The sequence below is a fragment of the Lepeophtheirus salmonis genome, chromosome 1, assembly GCF_016086655.4.
Source record: "Lepeophtheirus salmonis chromosome 1, UVic_Lsal_1.4, whole genome shotgun sequence".
NCBI classification, from domain to species: Eukaryota; Metazoa; Arthropoda; class Copepoda; order Siphonostomatoida; family Caligidae; genus Lepeophtheirus; species Lepeophtheirus salmonis.
This window is the reverse complement of record NC_052131.2, coordinates 47747475-47761793: the sequence shown is the minus strand read 5'-3', so window position 1 is coordinate 47761793 and position 14319 is coordinate 47747475. Positions and strand designations below refer to the sequence as shown.

The window sequence follows — 14319 nt, the reverse complement described above, 5'->3', positions numbered from 1 at the left end:
TTTAAAAAAACTCACCTTGACTATAGAAAGAGTGTTTCGGAGGAGAACAGCTTAATTGGCATACCATTTTTTTTAAATTTGCAGCTATAATGTAAAGAAAATAAACACAAACTCAACTCCGTATCTGGAAATGATATATGCAAGAATAACAACAATGTTGATTGTATTTTTCTGCAAAAAAAAAAGATAGGGGAGGGGGGGGGATAGCGGTATATAAATTTACTAGATAAGAAAAAAAGTAAATATTTTATGAATATGAAAAAGAAATTTTTGCATTCGCGGTTATACTTTTAGCAAAGTAAGCATTTGAACATCAAAAAGTAATCTTTTATTGGCTCAAATAAACAAAGTTTCGGAAACTTATATGACAATAATTACGTGCATCGGAGATGCATCCCTGAGTAACAAAGATACGGTTTTTAGTAGTACTGAATAGAAAACTTATTATGCATTATTAAAATGTTATTTAATTTTAGACATAAACCATAGGGCTACATGTTCATTAACAAACCCCCCACCTTTTGGAGAATTTTTATAGTTATAACAATAAAAAAAATTGCTCATGTATAAAATATTTTAAATGTTATCATTTTGGATAAAAACAAGAGTTATTTGCTAAAACTTAGTATCTTCCCAAAAATTTTAACCTTTAAAGTTGTTCGTATCTTGGGGAAAAAAATACAATTATGATTTGCTCCATTCATGACGTCACCACTTAATAATTTCTATACATATCCTTGATTAAAGTTATTAATGCTTTTATGACCTCTAAAAGTTTTGTTCCTTTTCATTCTTGCTCTATTGATGCTAATACTAATTTGTAAATAGAAGTGATAGAAGATTTTGCAATTTTGTGTCTCATCTGTCGGGAGTGTCGTCTTTGTTCTGGGGTGTATATTTTACTATAACTATTCCCTATATATATTATTTAGGAATGTTTGTAGAGCAGATACCAATATTATCTTGATCAGTAGTAATTACTTCCACCAACGAAGTTGAACAGAGGTTATGTTTTTCCCTTCTATTTGTTTGTCAGATGGTCACCAGGATAGATGTATTTTGATCTAACTTGGTACGAAGATTGTATGTGGTCAAAGTAAGAGTCTATTAAATTTTGTAAAAGTTTGAGGTAACATGAAACGATAAAGTATAAAATTGTCAATAACTTTGAAGCATATTGAGGTACAGAGCTTAAATTGATCTCGTTGTAGGTTAAAAAAGATGCTTCATTTAGCAAAAAATTCAATATGAAGAATAAAGGTAATAATCAACCAAAAAGTCAACAATGTATATTCGAACATCACTTTTGAGCTTTTGAAATCATCTCTGGAACAAAAAAATACGTAGATTTGACAAAACATGCTGACCTTAAAGATGGATTTCTTTGCACTTTGTGTCACACAATACAAATATAACACAAATTGATTTATATTTGAAAAATAAATTAAATTTCGTAATATTCAACATCCCACATTTTTCTCTTTAATATGGAGAATAAATGATATTTTATCGGGAAAAATGACCATAAGTGAAGGTTTTAACTCTACGTAATGCCCATTCCTGTAGGTGTTTTTTTATTATTATTTATTTTAATCAGAGTTATTAGTTAAATGGAGAAACATAGAAACTTATAAAGAAAAATCAATTATAAGTTCATATTAGTAATTTTCGACTTTTTGAATCTCTTATGGTTTTACCATAGTAAAGTATATATAAGCCAAGATGGGATATTTATTGTAACTCACAACCTTTTCTCAGAAAAAGACAAAAATAAATAAAGGTTCACAATCAGTCGGTATGCAGTAGATACTTATTATTAGAGTTGTAGAAAATTTGATTTACCGATATGCTAAACATATAAACCGAAAATCAACATTGTAACACTGACTATTTAAAGAATATTTAGGCGGAGTGTATTGTACCTGTCATGACGTTTAACAGCTATAAGGGGAATTAAATTCACACATATTCCACTCTGTATCTCAAACAAAGGCATATGTAGGCAGGAATTACTCAGTTGTCGATCATTAACACTAATACTTATTGATGTAAATAGTGTGTATTTTTTAGCTAGCCTGTATTTTTTAAATTAGTCATTAGAAGAATGAATTATCTTTTCCTCAGCTCTTGTTAGTATTATTTAACTCTGCACTTTTTTTCCTACTACACTAAATAAAATAAAAACCTTCGCCAGGAGAAGGGTCTAGGACTAATGCCCTTCCTAAAACCGCCCCTAGGGACCATTTTCGTAATATGTACGGAAGTTTTGACAATTTTGCTTTTTTATATAAAATCTTTAAAGGCTTATAACCAACGAACTAGATGAGGTAAAACCATATTTTCATACTATTTGAAAGCTACATTTAATCACATTCAATTATATTTATTGAGATTAGCCTCTCTTGATAACTCGGCCACACAGCACCGGAAATTTTGACAGGCCCTGGGGACCTTGTGCGGATCCGTCTTTGCCATTATACTGGTTCTGGTTTTGCACATGTAAATTAAATTCTCTGGATAGATAGAGTAGCCCAGTGAGGGAATCACATCTTCCAACAAGATAGTAAACCAGCCCAAAAGGCCATAAAAGTGCAGGATATCTTGGTTACAAAATGCTCTCAGTGTTTGAGCCTGGATTTTTGGACTGCAAACATCTCAGACCAAAACCGATGGGATTTCTATATATAGAAGAGGGTCGAGCATGAAGCCTGTGCCATTTATAATTCGTCTATGGAGTCCCTGAAGAAGTCTATTTGTCGTACATTGGTAAAGCTGGATCTGCGCGAGATCGTTTGGGCATATAAAAGCTTCATGCGCCGAGTGCCCGAAGTTATCAAGAGAGGTGTATCTCATTATAAATAATTGAATGATATTAAATATAGCTGTCAAATATTTTTTTTTAAATACGTGTTTACTCCGTCTAGTTCGTTCGTTATAAGCATTTAAAGATGTCTCCAATTGATTTGGACCACCCGGTACATAAAGTAGAATAAAGTTTTTCAGTTTAACCATACTTTTAATAAATATTCCGTAGCCTCGTTTACTATGTATGTAACATTATTTAGGTCCGAAAATTAATTTACCTTCTTAAGAAATAGGGTGGATACAACTCTTCCTTCAGTGTGAATTTATTCACTATTTAGAACTTCTTACACATAAACCTTTATGTATATAGTAAAAATATAACATCATTAACCCTGACGATACATGATTTACAAAATAATAATGTCCTTTATTTATATATATACTGCCTTAGAGCACAGGGCTTTTTTTCATGAAATGTCATAAGCAGTTGCAAAATAAAAAAAATATATCCTAGCTTATATCACCATTAAGTATAACATTAACAAAAATATACTTCCTAATATTATTTAAAGATGTGGAATATTGATTAATCTTAGGTTATACAGGGTACAGCCAAATATATTCCTTATTTTAATACGAGGCAATCAGGCTCTAGAAGTAGTAAAAGGGTGGGCGTGCTTTCATTCTAGCGATGAGATTTTAAAGTGTTTTTTTGTAAATATAATCAATTGCTTTCATGCATTGGAGTAATAAGGAAAGTGCGATTTTTTCGAAAATAAATATTATGAAAAAATGGAGTGACATAGTTTTCTATCACATTAAATTAACTGCAATTTATCTCCTGAGTTTTTATTGTTGCAATTTATGTTAATTGTTTCAATTTCTAAAGAAACATTTTTTTCAATTCATTTTCATAATTTTAAATTTTCTAAATACTTTCATCCCAAACAACTTTACAAATAATAATATTAAGGAGTTAAATTTGTTTTTATCAGATTTGATGCCATGAAAGAACTATAAGTCGTTTGGATTTGTTCAAATTGAGTAATTGGGATCGGATTTATATTAGAAAAACCAACAATAATTAATAATTATTTAAAATAATCATCCAGAGCTATCATATAAGAATTGTTTCTAATCTTTTTGCATTTTTTTTCATATTGCAAATTTTAATTCAATTTATAATAATAATATGAAATATAAATTGTTTATATGTTTTATATATGTGGTATAGGTAAATTAATTAGTATTATCTTTTAGAAAAATATATATTGTTTAAATAATATTCTTTAATGGTCATTATATCAACACAACACTGAAGCATGTTCGAATATATTTCGAATCTTTAACATTATAGTACTTTAAATAATAAAGAAACTCACAGTGATTCTAAAGGAAGAAGTGTTATCACTTCTTCATTTCCAAAAAAATCATAATTCGATATGATGGATTATTCATATTGGAAAAGAATCATAGATTAACGAACAAGCAAAGTAATAGGGCAGAGCAATGATTTCCACTTCGTTATGATCTAGGATGTATCAGAAGAAGAGGGAGTTGGCTGTGGGGAGGCAAACCACGGAGAAGATTTGGGGAGACACTCAAAGAACAGGTCATAGGAGAACACAAGGAAAGGAGAAACTTAATAAATGAGAACTCTATGGCTCAGTATAGTTGGGACAGTCTGGAGTCGGAATAGAAAAATAAGAACGATGGTAAATTCATACCTCCAATGGATCTCAAGCCAAGCTATGAGAACTATAAAAAATGACTTATAGGCTTCTTCAACTATTATGATAAAATGACATTTGAATTTTTCATTTCTTTTTTAATAATTGTAGTACTACTTATCAAAGAATTTGGATGTTACAGGTCTGTTTATTCATTCAATCCAATTTACTATTTAAAATGAAAATCCGGCTACACTTCATTTATTTGTAAAAATAATATTTATCAATAAATATAAATACGTATTTAATGACTAAACAAACGGCTCTAAAAAAATTATACGACACTTCATATAATTATCTAATTTGGTTAATTGTAGTTTGTAGTGTTGTGGCCATCTTAATGGGAAGGTTTCAAATCTCGACGATTTCAGAAAAAAAGATTCATACTACATTCGAATTACATGCTACTGTATTGTGCTTATATAATGATCATTGATGAATATAATTTAAGAACATATTTGTCTGCAAAATAACACTAAGTAATTTACAAAAATACATATGAAAATACTTTTTTATCATACTATCATTTTAAATTTAGAATAAATATGCAATCGTATATTTCAATGTATGAAATATCATTTTTCGGCCAAGTGTCCCCAATGGTCCTTTGGCAAAAAAAAAAAATTCCCCAATAGTATGCTCAGGTTAATTTGCTTAAGAATAAAATTGTTAATTAATTTTGTAAATGGGCATTGTATTTACTTATATGCCTCATATACTTCAAGCCCAAATAAATGAGTACCAACAAACCTAGTTTCTATTATAATAGTACTATTGCATGGTAGCCATATTTTCTTAATAGAATAGAATATACAATGTCGGTTTGAGTCATTAATTATAATGTGGAAAGGCAATTAAATGCAGTACATTTTTCTGATTTCTGTATATATATTTTGTATAATGTAAAAAATCCTTAACTAATATCTGTAATTTTTTTATTGTAGGTCTGCCGACAGAGGTTGGATGTGAGTTATTTATAAGAAGTTTTGGCTCAATTAGTGAAAAGACAATGGTGAGTTATAAAACATGCCGTGGGCATAATATGTACGAAGAAATCTCCATCCTTTTATATTGATATTTCAGCTACTAAAGTTTTCAAAAAACGGGGTATATCTATATAAATTATCTAAATATTTGCAATAGATATTTTACAAAAGGATTTGACCATTTCCAAGTTGATGGTTAAAAAAATATAAATACAAACTAAAAAATGGAGGCCGTTATGAGTAATCCGTTTATTTTGTATATGTTAAAAAATCAACTTTGTAACCCTGACAATTTGAAGAATGTTTTGGAGGAGAACAGCTAAGCTGCTCTCATTGCAAAAATTATTCAAATTGTCAGGGTGGCCATGTTAATTTTCGGTTTATTTTCTTTGAAATACCGGGAAGGCGTAATTTATGCGTCACTGCTAATTCAGATATTTTATAAATGCCCATTATAAATGAATATTCGTATGAAGTGAGCATATCTTAACCCATTACAGACAGTTACAAACAATCATGGGAACCAGTTTATATATCTAAAAATAATAAAAAAATCTTAAAAGATAATTGGAGCTGATTAATTAATTAACCAAGTAATTATTACAAGTAACAGTGGCATTTACATGTAAGAAGATATATATGATTTGGAAACATATATGTTATTAAATTAAATCTTGGAAAATTATGTTAACATATTCCAATAGGTTAATTTTGTATTTACATGAACAAAATTTCAAGAAAAAAATATCACAATTACTAGTTATAAGTGCCATTATTTGTGATAATTAAAAAAGCAATGTAGATGTAGCCCAATATTGCATCAAAAAGACGAAATTTCGTCACTCCCTTTGTACCTTTGCAACGTCTTAACTGAGGGGTAGACATAATAAGGGAAAGGCCAATGTCCCCTCTCAACTTTTGCTAGCTGCTTCTTTCAACAGTAGATAGAAACTTGGTAAATAGGATCGATAAATTATAAAAATACAAATTTACATTTGTTCTAGTTATCATGAATCGAAGGCTTGAGACTAGACGCTAGGCACTACAAACCCCTGTTAAATATAGGCAACCACCCCTTCATTGATCTAATTATTCCTTCAAAAACAGATGTTATTGCATCCAAAGGATCAACTCTATCCTATACCCTTACTTTATTTAGAAACACCATAAGGATATGTGAGTTTCATATACTTTCTTTCATCCCTATTCTACTCTCTTGCCTTAGAAAATGAAACATTTTTGAAACTATCTCTAAAATTTCTCTAAAACTCTCTTTTAACCACCTAATTTTAAAATTCAACAAAATTGTTAAAAGTGAATAGAAATATCTTGAAAAGTTATAAGAAATTTTGTGCAACATCAAAGATCACAAAAACTTTTTCATTTGAATTGTAATATGAAACCTTATACTTTACAAGATATTTGTCCTTCTTTTTTTTGGGACCAATAACTCTGAGTTGCACAACACTTTCGATTTAAGGTAGATCCATGAGTATTTCGGGGCTCCGGGGTATAATTTTTACTTATCTTCTTTATATAATATGAAGTAAAGTACTTTTGACGATACACCTTTACAAATTAATTAAGAAATGTTGCATATAGATTGAAAAATTTATGCTTATATATTGCGGTAACTTAATTAACCTATCACCTGGATTGGGTCTAGTAGGTTTCCGTGTATATGACTTATTACATTTTTGCTCTGGATATATTCATATTAAAGGAATGATTCGAAATTATTAAATATGATATTTTCTTTAATAACTTTAGGATTATCAAGTGGATTTATATCTTCGTCAACATTGGGAGGATCCCCGCTTGAATCATAACGCAATCGAAGAAGCTTTGGATCTTAACGATCCAACTCTTGTAAAAGCCATTTGGAAACCAGAGGTTTATTTTCCAAATGCCAAAGAAGGAGAGTTTCAATATGTGACTGTACCAAATGTACTTCTTCGAATCAAACCCGATGGTAAAATTTTGTACATGCTTCGGTAAGTAAGCAGTTTTTTTTATATTTATATGTTGGATTTAGAGTACATATATTGAAGCTAATCAGTAGAGCACGGAAAAATATGTGGTCATATATATATGATCTTTGATAAAGAACAACATCTTGTATATTTAGGGAAAAAATACCATATTAACCAAGTTAAGGAAAAATATCATATTTTCCACTTTATGAGGAGAAAATATAAGACAATACATTAAAAAAAAATTTACTTATGTGCAGGAAGTTTTCTGGCGGTACTACCTTTGCTGGATATCCCTAGTATATGAAGCCCACATTGCTTCATGCTGCCAAAGCCATAAGTTTCGATACGTGTGCTTTTTCTTTTCTTTCGTTTATTATTTTATCATTCCTGGGTGTGTGTTCCCTTTAAAAGAAGAATTATCGGTTATATTTGGTGTTCATATATTTAAAAATGCATAATAAAATTGATATATATGAATTGAAATATAATTATAATACTTTCTATACTTTTAAAATGTAGAAGGTTCTCCTTTTTGTAGCAGTAATTCATTTGCCCCCCAAAAAAAAAAAAAAAAAGTAATCCTAAAACAAGCAGCTAATATTAATAAATAATCTTAATTCAGTAATATCAAACTTTGATTTGGTAATAGATAAAGGGCTTCATTTCAATTCTTCGTACATTGTATATAATGACCATTGATTCATTAATATTTATTTCTCTATAAGAGGGGTGTCTGCAGAATTATATGTATTTGTATATATATTTTGGGGGGTGAGGGGGCTTGGTTTTTGCAATTTTTTTCACAAAAAAAATGCGGAAATTACAATTATTTTGCAAAAAAAATTGGGAAATCAAATTTTTTGAAAAAATCAGTAGCTATTGACAAAAAATTTGAATTTCTAAGAAATTTATTTTTTTTAATTAAGAGACATTAAAAGAATGAATTTTTTGGAACAAAAAATTCTAAATTAATTTTCAAATATTAAATTTTTTGAAAAAAAAAATTCAAATATTAAATTTTCTAGAAAGAATAAAAATTCCTTAATTTGGGGGAGGGCCTACAACCCCTTCAGCCCTCCCCTTGCGGACGCCCCTGTATAATAATATCTGAATAATAAATCTTCCCATAATAATTTACACCTGGGAAAAAGAAAAATACAGAAGACTAGCTAACATTTGTGAATGGATAAAAAACTCTATAATCTTCCAATTGTTAGGGTTAGGATGTTGATTTTCATTTGTCTACATAATATTTACGTACATGTGTAATTATTCCTTTCGATTTAGTCTGTTTATTTTTAAAAAGTACTAATAATAGTAGATTTATATATTTTTACATATGGATACAAATATATCGTTTGAAGTAAATCCTAGAATAGAAAATCTAGAAATAATATGACTATGTTTTACGTTTTTTTTGATAATCCTTCTTTTAAACCTGGTATGTAGTCTTCAGGTGTGCTACAAACAGGGTTGTCCTTTGTTCCTCTCCAGTACTTATTCATTTGAGCTGTCGTGTATGCAGGCCTATGCTCCAAATGATTTAACTTATCACATAAATGACAAAGAGTCTTTTGGTTTTCTTGCGGAAAACTGCTAATTTCATAATGACCATCTAGTTTCCATTGAAAATATTCCGCGTAGGCAGTATCGTTTTTATCAAGATACGTAAGGTACTCCGCTAAAGCCTTTGGACTCTTGAAATCCCTTACATTGATAAATGAATGTGGAGGTGAGATTGCTGCGTAATTTGCCTTACCATATACCACAGGCACAATAGGGAGACGTAGTGCTTGAAAATACTTTTCTGTCACATAGTCATTACACAAAGAATTTTCAGAGGCAAAGTAAAATTTGTAATGTGGAGCTAAATGCTTCGAACAATCGATTTGCATTGGGTTGGGTGATTCAGGACAGTGTTTAGGACCAAATGTTCCATATTTGTCACCAGAAATATGTTTAGTTAGAAGATCAAAGTAATCTTCTCTTTTCCCTATTGACATTCTGTCTGTAGAAATCCAAAATAGAATTTTATTCTTTTTCCGCAAAATACTTTGAATGTTCGGAACGGGCTGTTTTTCTTTCACCTTATAGGTGTTACCATACGTTGATAGAATGTCAGCATTTGGATGATACCCCATTGTCCAATTGAATACGCCATCATATAGACTAAAATTAAATTGACAATCATAGTGTGCACTTTCCATTAAATAATAGATGAAAGGGCCTTTATTTGCACCCCGACTATTTCGTAGGGTTTTAGCAGCTTCTGGACCACAACAATCTCTGGGATGAACAATAACTGCAGAATATTTATAAAATGGAATAGGTTTTGTGTTGTCCATGGAGAGATAGCAGTTACTAGAATTTAATTGATAATTTAATTATAATTATCCTGATTCTTTGTAGATCGCTTAATATGTATAGAAATTAAATATACCTTTTTAAGATATGTATTGTAATTACATCGATATTTTAAATACCTGTATTTACATTTCTCGAATGGCCGCTTTCCGTAACCAAATACCCGTTCCCAACTTCCACCGAAAATATTGGAGCTGTACAAAATGAATTTGACATTTTCTTCTCTCTTTTGTGGCTTATCATTGACCAGAATTTTTTTAAAATTGGATTCCTGCTCATTAAATGTTTCTAAATTCAAACTACATAATATAATTCCTAATATAGCGACTACAACTAGTATTTTTATAATCTAGATACGTAAGCAAAAACATAATATATATTAAATTGTTATTAATGTTAATGTATTTTTTGATTTAATATTTACTTTAATGAAAGTTGGCGTCATGATATTTTAAACTATAGATGCAGAGCCTTGATGTTGATGACACTTTTCACAAAAAGTAATTGAATGGAGGACTAAAATTACTAGTACTATTTGCAGAACATATGTTAGTAATCAATAACTGTATACCTATATTTGTGTCAGATTTATCATATTTGCCAACAAATCAATTTTATGAGAGAAATAAGGCAAATTAACAATTGATGATATTGCAGAAAGAGATAACAGGGATATAGTTGAAAAACGTATGGAAATGGGAATCTGTAGTAGTCAGTTATTACTCGTTTTAAGGCATTGTCACAGGCATGAAAAGAAAAAAATTTGTAATTTTAAAACTACATTTGTAAGAATAATTATTTTACTATGATCCAATCTTGATCGCCAATGTTGAATTTTTTTAACAGGATGAAAGGTAATAAGACTATTTGCAATTCCACCATTGATAATTACTATATCCTAAAATTGACCAAATGACTGAAGATGATCTTTCGTAAAATCTTCTTTGATTGATTTAAAGAGACCTTCCCAGAGATAAACTTTATTATCTATCAAATCTATATTTGATAGGATTTATTCGTTCTTCAGATAGCACTGAAATCCTTTGTTATTCATGTTTTGCATTGAACCGTTTCATATGAATCATCACTTTGCAATCATTTGTTTAGGAATTTTATAGCCTTTCGCGATCCAGTAATTGTGTCTGATGGAGTGAAAGGTTTGGTTTAGTCCAGCATGAAGATTTGACATATGATTGCATGACTAAATTTGCCACTAATCAATCTTTAGCCAAGATAATAAGACAGGTGTTGTTCTAATCCGAGTTCCATTATCGAATTGTTTCCTCATTTGGGTTAAAAAATGAATTAAACTTAAAAATATACTATGACTTTAGGATCTCCTCCCCAAGTTGGAAATGAATAAATCCGTTCTCAATGTGTTGTTTTTGGAAGTTACCATGAGTAGTAGGAGGGTTTTTCAAAATGTTTGAATAAACGGAACCTCTGTAAGTTTCCTAAGAAAATTAAAAAGATATCCTTACCAATCGAACCGAATCCAGCTCAACTGATAACTTAACAAAAGTCCCACCACAGCATTGTTTTCACAGTCTCTTCGACAGTGAACATGGTTGTAATGTGTTTCCAACATGGTCTAGACCTGAACAAACCCCTAGGTGATAGAAATAAGGGATGTCGTTATCAAATGATAACTAATCGAGGCTTAAGTCAACTCATTCAGCCTTAATCAAATGAATTAACTGAGGGTTAAATTATGATCTCTGCATTCAACAGGCATAGAACTACCCCCTATCATAATCTCACCCCTTTACTTAGTAAGAAATTATCATTGACATACAATTAAAAAAAATAAATGATTTTGGAATCACCTTTCCATTAAAGTTATCAATTATTCTTAAGACATAGCATACAATTTGTGAGGAGGTTCTTAAGTAATCCCAATGATTAATATCATAAATTGAAGTGGTCAGAGCAATAAGAGCGAAGCTCCTTGATTCACCATTAACTTCATCAACAGGACATAATAAGGGTCTCTTAAGCCAATTTTCTTTCTTTTGATGAATAAATTCAGGCCCATGAATCCAAATCTCAAATTTTTCGCCAATTTTGTCCACAGTCAATCCTCGAGAGGATAGATTGGCTGGATTTAAAGTACCAGGAACATGTTCCCAATCAGTCGGAAGAGATTAATAATTAATCTCTTTGACTCTATTAGATGCACATTCTTTCCAATTACTATAATGTTTTTAATCCACCAAAACGCGATTTCACTATCAGTCCAATAATAACAATTTTTTACTCAAATATCTAATTTAGTCTTACATTTATCAACTAACCTAGATACTAACAAAGTTGCTATCAGCTCCAATCGGGTAATGGATAACGTTTTTTGGCCTGCCAATCGAGATTTAGCAACTAACAATGTATTTTTGGAATTTCCATAAATCGCCTTTAACTAACATATAAAATGAAGCCACGAAGTAATTTTTGGATGCATCTCCAAAAGCATGAATTTGAAATTATTTGTTACCTCTGGACTCCAGTTTGAAAAATCTTTTGAATCTGAGAAAAACTTGAGGCTTGAGTAACTCATTTTCTCCACCATATGTCTCTTATTACAAGTTTTGGCTCAACTTTTAATGGTGAAATTAAGGTTGAGGATTAAGAGAATTTATCTATTTACTTGTCAATGATCGGTTAGTTTCATTTACAATAACAGTGAGTCATATCCATATAAACCGAATGAATTTAATAACAATTTAATCTTGAAGTTTTTAAATTTACATATTCAGATAACTTTATTGAATTATCTACAAGTAATTTCAGACTGATATACCAAAAGATTTCTGGATGAGAGGGTGTCCATTTTGCCATAAAGTAATTCCACCTTCTGCAATTAATTATTGCATTCCCCTAACCAAAAGTGTACTGCTTTAACAAAATCTTCTCCCGTAAATCGTCCACATAAAGGTATTCGAAAAACACTTTGGATTCTTTGTTGTACATAACTTTGTTATTTTCAGCGCGATATATAATTGTGTAAATGCTTAATAATAGCTAGAGTGTTACATCACATGTTACAACTTTCAATTGATTCCATTCTGGAGGTTCATTTTTATTGAGATTTCTCCACAGATATCGAAGTACGTCTCGGTCGTATACGTCAACTTCAATTTGCAGGAACATTTTTTCCACATCCGCTACGACTGCAACTTTATGTATATTGAAACGAATCAGTATGTCCAGCACTTTTGGAATCAAACTGGGGCCTGCACATAATTTGTGATTAAGGGTTCTCGGATAAAACTACTTTTTCCATTGAAAACTCTGCTAGGAGACATTGACTACTTTTCCGTCCTTAAAATCAATTAAACATTTTCTGCAAATCCCTTTTCAAAATAATTATTCACTGCATCATTCATCAGTATAGCTATGAGTGGATCCTTGAAAACTCTTCTGCCTTCGTCATTTAAAGAAGGTGGATTGATAACTATTTAAAAAATTTGGGTCATTTTCAAAATTTAACTGTATATCGTTTTCGGTCAAACTAAATATTTCCTTTGAAGTGATTAAGTTCTATTTAATCCATCATTGAGTAAACTTTAGTGTCTCAAGAGATAGAAAAAATACCAAGTGACTCTATCATACAATAACTTGAAATATTTATTGATAATTGTACCTTTGACAGCAAACAAGAGGTTGTAGCTAAAGAATCAAATAGAAACACAAATTTAAGGGCGCTTTAAGAGAAAATAAACTTCTGTGCTTTGATTGAAATAATCTGATTTGAACTATCTCCCAGTAGTAATCCTAAACTATTAGTAGGTTTACTTTGACTGATCGTAGAGGATATTTCTTAGAAATTCATTCTGGTCAAAAAAAATCCTAAGATCTATATCAGTTGATAAGGAAGTACAAATTCCAGAAATTTTGTGGGATTAAAATTAACTTCTTAATCTCTTCATAATGCTCTCCAATATTACTCCAATAAAATCGCCTTTTATATTTCTTAGAATCTCCACCAAATATCTTAATGTCACTTTTTTGGGTTTTGATTTTTGGTTTTTTTCAAGTTCATCAACCAATTTGCTCAGAAAAAATGATGTTGAGGATTCCCAATCCAAAACACTTCTAACTGTTTGGATTCCAATAGGACATGAAACTTTATAAAGAAAATATTATAAGGATTGTATTAATCTGATTCAGTTTTTAAAAGTTCGGTAGATCTCGGTTCGAGATGCATAAAAGTGTGATGTTTGTTCTCAAACTTGTTACATAGAGTTTTCATTGAACATTCAGACCTCTTCAAATTTGACTTTTTTTCATCAAAGATATTCAAACTTAAGCTTTTACCATTTTCCAAGGTCTAAACTAACTAAATGTACAAAAAACTTTGATTTTAGACCATGAGTATCTCTGTTGCAAGAGCTATTTAAATTTATTACTGACGTTTTTCAAAAAGGCTACAAAATTCGATGTATTTTATCTTTGTGTTCATTG

General features: G+C 30.3%; 2 protein-coding genes across 2 annotated transcripts in view; one reads left to right on the top strand and one right to left on the bottom strand.

The window, feature by feature from the left end:
- Positions 1-14319, top strand: part of LOC121131851 (glycine receptor subunit alpha-4) — a 185715-nt gene that overhangs the window by 128049 nt on the left and 43347 nt on the right. The window contains exons 4-5 of the mRNA XM_040727239.2: positions 5480-5547; positions 7292-7515. Coding sequence (XP_040583173.1) covers positions 5480-5547; positions 7292-7515 — 292 coding nt within the window. The remainder of the gene's footprint in view (positions 1-5479; positions 5548-7291; positions 7516-14319) is intronic.
- Positions 8767-10433, bottom strand: LOC121131852 (3-galactosyl-N-acetylglucosaminide 4-alpha-L-fucosyltransferase FUT3). Its single transcript, XM_040727240.2, has 3 exons — positions 10286-10433; positions 9981-10210; positions 8767-9858 (listed from the first exon to the last, which is right to left on the bottom strand). Exons 1-3 carry the CDS (start codon positions 10304-10306, stop codon positions 8904-8906), a joined length of 1206 nt encoding a protein of 401 aa, XP_040583174.1. The 5' UTR covers positions 10307-10433; the 3' UTR covers positions 8767-8903.